Raw genomic sequence first — 8,996 nt, forward strand, 5'->3', positions numbered from 1 at the left:
ATGGTAGTGTTATTAACGGCCATCAAGTGAAACAGCGGCTCACGACGCGGCTCATTAAGGGATGCGGGCAAGACGCTAACAGCGGCCCCGGTGTCGACAAGGAACCTAGTTTTGGTGGAACGGTCGACAACGAAGAATAGGCGACTTGCAGCTTGAGGAGGGGAAACGCCGGCCGCCATCAACGGTTCCCGGGTGAGTTTCCCGGCCAGCCGCAAGGGCGCGTACATCGCTGAGCGGCGTCGCCGAAGCGCTCATGGTACTAACAAGGTGGTGGGTTGGAGTCGTCGAACGGAGACTGGCTTCGGCCGTCTTGTCTTCGCGGAGAGTGGCGGAAACGACGGGAGCGGCTGGATCTTCTGGGAGACCGGCGACGGCTATCGGGGTAGCGCAGGGCAGCGACAGTCTCGGAGAGGCGTTGGATATCCGCCCGCACGGCAGCCATGTCGCTCGTACTCGCAAAGGCGGCAGGTGAAAGCGGCGGCACCGTGCCCTGCTGCAGAAGGCCTGAAGAGGAAGTAGGGTGGTTGTGGCCGACGGCGCTTATGCTTGCTGCAGGGGAAGCGACCTCCATGACCTTGTCGGCAAGGTCGGCCAAGTCACAAAGTGGCAAGCTGGCGGCTGTAGTGAGAACCATCTGTACGGTTGGGGGTAGCCGTTGCAAAAATAGCTCGCGAAGCAGTGCTTCGTCGAAAGAGGCTGAGCGATCCGCCAGGAGAGCCTGCATGGCGCGAAGTAGCTGCGAAGGTCGTCGGTCACCGAGTTCTTCGGCATTCAAGAGCTGCTGCAGGCGCTTCCGCTCTGACATCATAGTCCGCTGGAGAACAGCAGTGCGCAACTGGTCGTAGGGCGCCTGAGGTGGAGGGCTTGCTATTAAGTCGGCAACGTCCATGGCTATCTCTGGTGGTAGGGAAGAGACGATGTGCCGGTACTTGGTGAGTTGGGGAGTAATTCCAGCGAGCAGGAACTGGGCTTCGACCTGCTGGAACCAGATGTGGGGTCCTCGATGCCAAAATGGCGGCAATCGAACAGCGACGTGGGACGCGGGAGGCATCGCAGCAGCAGCGGGGGCGGTTGCGCCAGGCGGAGGGTGTTGCTGGTCGCCAGCAGGGTTCATAGCAGCGGTGTTCTTCTCCGGGTCACCAGAAATTGTGGAGCGAAGTAAACAAGGTGTTCACACCACAATTTGCGGGAAAGAACTGAGGGTTTATTCCAGTGGCGGTTGCCACCAAAAACGAAAGTGGAAAAACGTGCAGCGTGCAGGCCGCGGCTTAACGATGGCGATGCGGGCTGCTACAACTTCGACGGTTCGCCGCCCGTGTCTGAACACGTCCAAACATGTTCAAACACGTTCAATGACGTCATAGAGAGGGAGAGAGAGGAACTAGTGTGTCCAGGGGCGACTTCAACGGTTCGCCGCCCGTGTCTGAACATGTTCAAACACGTCTTAACATGTCCAAACACGTTCATTGACGTCATAGAGAGTGAGACGAAAAGCTTTACTATAAATGTCGAAGCGAACGTTCGATCGTCATTCTCGTGCCATCATGATCAGCTTGGTAAGTAATACCCATAACGTCATCATCGTCGAAATGTTTGAAGAGTTTCTTCTTCTTCTTCTTCTTCTACCAATGAGATAATGGCCGTGAGCCACTAAGGGAGATTGGCCAGGACCAAAGGGGCGTGAGATGTTTGTTTATGTCTGTGCAGTAATGATGGGAACTAAGGCCAAGTCGGATCCAAGTATCTTATGACATATATGACATGTGATGACTAATGCAGGAACTTGATATGCACGTATGTAGGAATATGCGTATGACGACTATACAGGGCCAAAAGGATGGCTGTATGAATGTGTGTGTACGTGAAAGTGTATGAGTGTAGGAAGGAAGTGACTAGAAGCGGTTGGAGAGCACGATGTAGGATGCAAGACCCGCTACCACAGCCCTATGACAGAGCGCAGTGTGTGATGCTCCGAGAGACAGCACTGACGCCAATGAGAGTGGGGCTCCTAACAAGCGTAAGGGTGTCCAGATATATCTGCGGCGTAATTGGCCGAGCTGAGAGCAGGTTAGCAAGAAGTGTTCAGTTGTTTCATCCTGGCCACAGTGGGAGCAAGCAGGGGACAAAGACCGTCCAGCACGGTGGAGGTAAAAATTTAGCAGCAGCGCCAGGCATCGAGCTCTCGTCACCAAGACTTCTGTCTGCCTTGAGCTGCAGAGGTTCCACGAAAAGACGAGGTGTTCATATGGCGGGCGTGGGGGGGCAGCTCGAGACAGACTTGTGAGCCGTCTATACCTGGCAACAGAAGTGCGAGCAAGTACTGGGAGGAGGAAGAATCTCTCCGGAGAGGGACGTTTTAGCGAGGGTGTCAGCGGTTTCGTTAAGGGTGAGTCCGCAGTGGCCAGGAATCCACGTGATTATGACGTTGCGAATATGAGGTGGGGCAAGCCGAGCCAAGATGGATACCAATGACTCTGAGGGCGCCCGGAAGCCTGAGGGCGACGCCAAGGCTGAAATGACAGATAGGGAGTCCGACAGCAGGATAACTTGTTCGAAGGCGGGAGGAACCCTCCTAAGGGCAAGGGCCATAGCTAAGAACTCGCTTTCAAAGGGTGGGGTAAAGTCAGGGAGGCGAACCGGAAACTGGAAATCAAGCTGTGGGAAGTACAAGCCAGCTCCAGCGCGCTCCGCAGAAACCGACGCGCCCGTTGCAGCAATCAAGTACTGCGCGTAGCGATTTAGGTGGTCCGTTAATGTCCTCTGTAGAGTGGTCAGTGGAAGCCGCTTGGCATCCGCATGAAATATCTCGGAGACTTGAATGAAGGCGGCATCCCGGTGAGGACCAAGTACACATACATCGGCCAAAGAGATCCTGAGTGGCGCGAGGAGCTGTTCGGCGAAAGGCAGCTGTGGTGTATTCCTACGGTGCCAATGACGTGTTAGCCAAAGCCGAGTGTCTCTCATCGACTCGTTATTCTCCAACGCAATCGGGTGTTGTCTTTGCGAGAGGTAGCAACAGATAGTAAGAGACCGAAAGCGTTCTTTCAGTGAAGGTAGACGGGCTTCAGAGAGGAGTGCATCGTTTGCCGTATATTTAGGGAGACCTAAACAGAGCCGCAAGGCCCGCCTCTCTAAGATGTATAGTTTACTCAAGCGCCAGTCAGGCAGAGAAGAAAACAGAACACAGCCGAACTCTAATACAGGTCGGATGTACAGTTTATATATATACAGGAGGGCAGCCCTGCGCATACCAATGCGAGGGCTGCAGCAACGATGAAGTATGCAGAGAGCTTTCGACGCCTTAGCGCTCAGGTAGTCGATGTGTTGGGACCAGCACAGAGCCTCATCATACCACACACCCAGGTATTCATGGTATTTAAGCTGGCTCACCTGACGGACAGACTGGAGCCCCACCCTTAGATCAATAGAGATGGCCGCATCCAGCGGGAAGACGAGAATAGCAGACTTAGCCACATTGAGCGACAGATGGACAGAGTCTAGCCACGTGGACAAGGTGTTCATATAGGCTTGCAGCTTCGCATACAGCTCTGGCAAAGATGGTGCCGAAGCGAAGAACGCGATGTCGTCGGCATACGTTACAGTGAGGACTTCTGGGTCACAAGGGAGAGAGCTCATGAGAATGGTAAACAGTATGGGGGACAGGACCGAGCCCTGGGGGACACCTTTACTCTGGGGGTACGCTGAGGAGACAAATCGGCCGTCTGAACAGAAAAAGGTGCGACCCGAGAGAAAGTTCGCAATCCAAGTGAGCAGATACGGGGGGGTGGCGGTGTCTAGCAGCCTCTGGAGGAGCACAGCATGTATGACACTGTCATATGCTTTGGCGATGTCCAGGGCAACAAGTGCTGAAAGGTGTCTCATCTCCTTTGCAAGGCGAATCTGGCTCTCAATGTTCGTATGGGCGAGCCATATCGAGCAATGAGGGCGAAAGCCTATCTGGTGGGCAGCGAGAATGCCACGGGATACCACATGGGAGAGAAGTCGCCGATTGATGATACGTTCAACGGTCTTACAGAGCACAGATGTTAAGGCGATAGGCCTAATATTGTCTAACGTAAGGCCATTGGAAGGGGCTTTCTTAACGATGACAATGCGCGCCACCTTCCAGGTAGCGGGAATCCATGCATATTGAAGAGATGTATTAACAAGATTCAGTAAAGCCGGCCGGTGGTTGGCCCACAGAGATTTCACTGTGGCAGCAGAAATTCCATCAGGTCCAGGGGCTGTTCCGGGCAAGGACTGCACCACAAATTCCAATTCATCGGCAGAGACACCGTGATAGCCCACACAAGAAGAGGGAAGGGCTGATCCGAGGGGCATCGCGTCGAAAAAACGCAATGAGAGACCCTTGGCAATTTCTTCAAGGCGTGCCTTAAAATCTGTGTCCGAGAGGACAGTGAGACCTGTGGAGACGGCAGGCGAAGAGGAGCGAAGCAAGGCAATATGCCTATGAAGCGCTTTCCTACGGTTCGGTGCAGAAAGGAAGGTGTTGCGTCCAGAGTAAAACTCACGCTTTGCTGTAGCAACAGACCGCTTGAAGAGAGCTTTACAAAACTGGTAGTTCTTCCAGTTCACATAGCAGGTGTTGGCAAGCACTTGCTTCCATGCCGCCTTGCGGCGCCTATACGCTCTTGCACAGTCGTCGTTCCACCAAGGCGCACAAGGGGATGTAGTCCGCTTCGTAACGCAGAAGGAGGACTGCTGCAAGGACTGGGCGACGGAGGACAGTGTGTGAGATGCCCAGTCTACCGAAGAAAGGCTATCACATTGGGCCAAAAGAGCATCCAGCTTCTGACTCTGCAGTCGGCGGTTATTGAGGATCCGAGAGGAGGAGTTACGCGTGGCAGAGCAGGGGACCACGAATAGTATGAGGAGGTGGTCGCTGTTGGTAGATGAATCAATAGTCTTCCACGACGACATCTTGGATTGAGAGGAACACAAAGAAAGATCAATAGCAGATCGCGCCAGCCCACGGAGGAAGGTAGAAGAGCCATCGTTAGCCACGCACAAATTCCGCTTACAAACCCAATTCCACAAGTCACGACCACGCGCATCTGTCTTAGATCCCCACATAACATGGTGAGAGTTGAAGTCACCACCTACAATAACCCTCCCAGATGCCTGAGTGACGGCAGAGTCAATAGAGCAGTCTGATAAGAACCCCCGAGGGTAATAAGCGTTAATGACAGACAGGGCGTCATTCGGCAAGGACAAGTGGACCCCGAGAACTTCGCAGTCCGGCGACGTATGTGTGAAAAAAACAGAAGACGAATGAACCAAAGCAGTAGAAACCAGAGTCAACAGGCCACCACCCTTACCCGCTGGCCTGTCTAAGCGGTAAGAATGAAAGCCACAAAGAGAGAAAGCACGGTCAGGGGTTAACCACGTTTCCTGGAGGAGAATCACGTCGGGAGAATAGGAAGAGACTAAGGCGGTAAGATCAGGAAGGGAAGCAAAAACGGAGTAGCAATTCCACTGAAGCACTTTAACACTATCCATCACAGAGTATGGAGCTTGCTACAACATTTGCAAGGACATCATTGTTCACATTCGGACGGCCACCCTTTCTGTTCCGCTTTCCTAGAGGGCTTTCAGACCCAGTCTTAGAGGGAGAGGCACCGCGTTTAGAGAGAGCGGAAGTTGGAGTCATTTCAGTGTCTGTGTCAGGGGAAGGACAAACAGAGATAGGCGTACAGGCTACCGGGGAGGGGCGATGTGGAGGAGATGGGCGCACTGTTGAAGGCGTTTGAATCTGCTCGCCCTCAGTGGCCGACGGCGTAACAATGGGAGCAGCACGCGTCACGGACGAGACTACAGTTGAGACTACATCCTGCAAAGCAGCAGACAAGGAGGCCAGGAGAGTGTTGATCGAGGAAATTTCATATCTCAGTTTGGCAACAGCATTATCAACGGCAGAGTTAATCATTTTTTCCAGTCTGTCGGAAGCAGGTCCTGTAGTCTGAGCCATGGTAGCGTAGGAGTTGCCACGGCTCTTCAAGATAGCAGCAGCGTCGCTGCGACAGCAGTGGCGAGAATCCATGACCTCCAACACGGAAGCCTCGTGGCTACGTGCAGGGCAGCCTTGATAGTCAGAAAGGTGCGCACCACCGCACAAACAGCACTTCAAGAGCGAGCCTGGAGGACACTCGGACTCGTCATGGGAGTCAGCGCACCGACGGCAACGCACCCCAGACTTGCAGTGTTTTGTAACATGCCCGAAGCGGAAACAGCGTTTACACTGAAGTGGCCTACGCGTAAAGGGATCCACGCGAAAAATTAGTGGCCAAGACTTGATTTCGGAGGGTCGGTTATGACCAGCAAAAGTGACGATGACCGACTCTGTAGGAACACGGTCTCCGTTTACTGACCTGCTGCACCGGTAGACTTCTACTGCGCCCGTATGCGAGAAAAGATCGAGGACCTCTAGTGAAGAGAGTGCCACATCTACTCCCTTCACAATGCCTTTGACACATGTCAAATGAGGGGGGATAAAAGCCCTCGCTGGGCGTCCACCGAATGACGATATCCCGAGTAACGACCGGACAACAGCAACATTTGAGGATCGACAGACAAGCCCGTCGCCTCCATACTGGCGCACTTCAGAGATGTCCCTATAGTTATCTGTAATACCTTCAAGACATTGTGCGAGGAATTTAGGGTTCTTCGCGCAAATGGAAGAGCCACTCAAAGGTCGTAGGACAACAGGGATGGATACCAGTCCATTATCGAGAAAGTGTTCTAAGGGGAATGATAAAATGTCCTGTGTTGCGGTCCAGTACGGGTCAGGCCCCCCGCCGGGCGGCATTGTGTAAGTCGCGTAAGCGCCGGCCAATCTCCCTTACCTCTGGCCGGAGGAGTATTCCGCCGAGATATCTTCCACCCACTGATCGGTGTAAGTCGGTTCTCCCAGCAAAGCAAGCAAAGCTTCAGCAAGCGTCAGAACGTCCGTGCTCGTCGAGCGCGGTTCCTCTTCGTTTCCAGTGTACAACACTTTTGCTGCGCGTGAAGTCGGTTTTTTTCTGCCTCACATATTTCGGGAGATTGGTAGCGCCCGCTTCTTCTGCACCAATTGCGGTAGATTGTGGTCCAAAGGTACGCTTCCTCGTTATTTTTTTTTAATACGTTCTATAATCGTTCACATTTTTTTCAGAGCAAAAGCATTGGACGGACCGATTGATTCGCCCGTTTCTCGGCTGTCGGACGGTACCGTTCGACGTACGTTGCGAAGGACTTCGACTATTGAAGGAAGATGGAGAAGATGGACCATCAGTGTCACTCTGTGACTGAAGAAGATTGTACGTGTGTGTTTGAGATTAAAAAAACACGTGTTTCTCAGGCTCTTTTCGTTGCAGATTACGAATGGCTACTGACGGGAGATCTACCCCTGGTCCTAACCTTCAAGCCTCCTCCGAAGACCTTCTTTTTGCGGATCGGCGATCAGTTGACCACCTGTCGTCGCGGTGGACTCTGGTCGAGAAACCCCAGCCATTGGTTAGACTCGAGCCTTCGTCCGTATTTGGGCTGCCTTCCCGGCTACGAAACCAAAGCTGGAGCCTAATTCATGTGTAACGAGAAATAAAAAAAAGGTTGTCTACTCTCATTCCGTCTCAGTCATGATGACGCCCGAGCAGAGGTTTGCAACGTTTGTGCAAACACGAATGTATCGGGACTTGCTGCGATTACGCGATTATATTCACGGCGATAGCTGCGAGGGAGACTTTCGCTCGATTCTCAAGACGATACCCTTACGTCTGTTCACCGTCAGTGGGAAGATTGCAAAGAAAATTAAGTGTTTCGTAGATTACAAGCTCGAGCTGTTGGAAAAGTGTAGACGAGGAGAGACAGTCGCCTCGTGTCTCATCAACGCGGGTTTCAACCGACCTATCGTCCGTCGCTACTGGCTTCTCCACACATCCCTCGACGTCACGGTGCAGACCGGCGACGACGAGCGTCGGGTCAGCACGTTGGAAGATCGTCTCGCAAGCGTCTTGTGTATGTCGTCAAAAAATAGACTATTTTTACGAAACGAGTTCGCTCACGAGGAGACGTTTTATTGTTTCGTCATTCTCTTCCAGGTTACAGGAAAACATGGATACACAATTTTTCAAGCTGTAGCGTTTTGACATGCGCGTGGCTACGTAGATACAAAAAAGCCCGCAGTAAGGCGAAAAGGGTGATTGAATACACTTGTCGTTATACTCGTCCACTACAGGTAAAGTCCTTCGAAGGTTTGCTTCGATGGGGGGAAGTCCGTAGCTGTCGAAAAACACGGTAGACCCGTCGTAGTTTTTCAGATAGAGCACCCAGTGCTGCCCGCGCCTTCTTCGCTCTTCCGTATTGATGATTAAATAGCCGGGCTTGCGTAAAACGAAGGCTTCGTCGGAAGCGCAAATGCCTCTCAGCATGGAGGAAGTGAGGGGGCTCAGGGACACGAGTTCCAAGATGTCGCTCTCGTACATCTTTTCTTATGGGAAGGTGACCGTACGGTCCTTGTCGACGCACATGAGCTTGGGACACTCGGAAATCAAGAGGACGGTGACCGCGTGTGGAAGGGCTTTAGCGAAGCGTAATTGCAGGCGAACGTTTGCTTTTCGCCACTCGTTCAAATGCGAAGGAGAAGAACACTTGTCCACGTCCAAGTTGAAGTAGAGAAGGAACCCGTTCGTTTTAAATCGCTCGTAGCTATACTTGAAATGTTTCTCTCCCAGTTCTTGCAAGAAGTTAAAGTAGGGAATTTTGATGAGGTCGTTCTGAAAGTCGTACTCGGCTCGCACTTGCTCGCCGTCCACGGAGAGCATCGAATGAGACAGGTCGTAATGGCGGAATTTGTAGGGATTCGATTGGATGTAGCCGAGAAAGTCGGACGTGGCGAGCAGGGCGACGCATAATTTGGAAGGTACCCTTTCGGGGTAAACGTTTTCAAAGTGAGCGTCCAAGCTCCTGGCACTCAAGCTCCGCACCTTGGTTTCCAATCC

At 52.7% G+C, this 8,996-nt stretch overlaps 2 protein-coding genes across 2 annotated transcripts; both read right to left on the bottom strand.

Annotated features, from left to right (window-relative positions):
* Positions 1–259: 259 nt before the first annotated feature.
* On the bottom strand, positions 260–1,114 carry LOC135373085 (uncharacterized). Its single transcript, XM_064606372.1, has one exon. The coding sequence runs from the start codon at positions 1,112–1,114 to the stop codon at positions 260–262; it is 855 nt and encodes a 284-aa protein (XP_064462442.1).
* Positions 1,115–2,289: 1,175 nt separating this feature from the next.
* Positions 2,290–4,941, bottom strand: LOC135373086 (uncharacterized). The gene has a single exon (XM_064606373.1). The coding sequence runs from the start codon at positions 4,939–4,941 to the stop codon at positions 2,290–2,292; it is 2,652 nt and encodes an 883-aa protein (XP_064462443.1).
* Between the last annotated feature and the right edge of the window lie 4,055 nt (positions 4,942–8,996).

Source organism: Ornithodoros turicata, unplaced genomic scaffold (assembly GCF_037126465.1).
Source record: "Ornithodoros turicata isolate Travis unplaced genomic scaffold, ASM3712646v1 Chromosome209, whole genome shotgun sequence".
In the NCBI taxonomy this organism is placed as follows: Eukaryota; Metazoa; Arthropoda; class Arachnida; order Ixodida; family Argasidae; genus Ornithodoros; species Ornithodoros turicata.

Excerpts from the sequence above, each read along its gene's own strand:
- LOC135373086 (XM_064606373.1), bottom strand. The coding sequence starts at position 4,941 with ATGTCGTCGTGGAAGACTATTGATTCATCTACCAACAGCGACCACCTC.
- LOC135373085 (XM_064606372.1), bottom strand. The coding sequence starts at position 1,114 with ATGAACCCTGCTGGCGACCAGCAACACCCTCCGCCTGGCGCAACCGCC.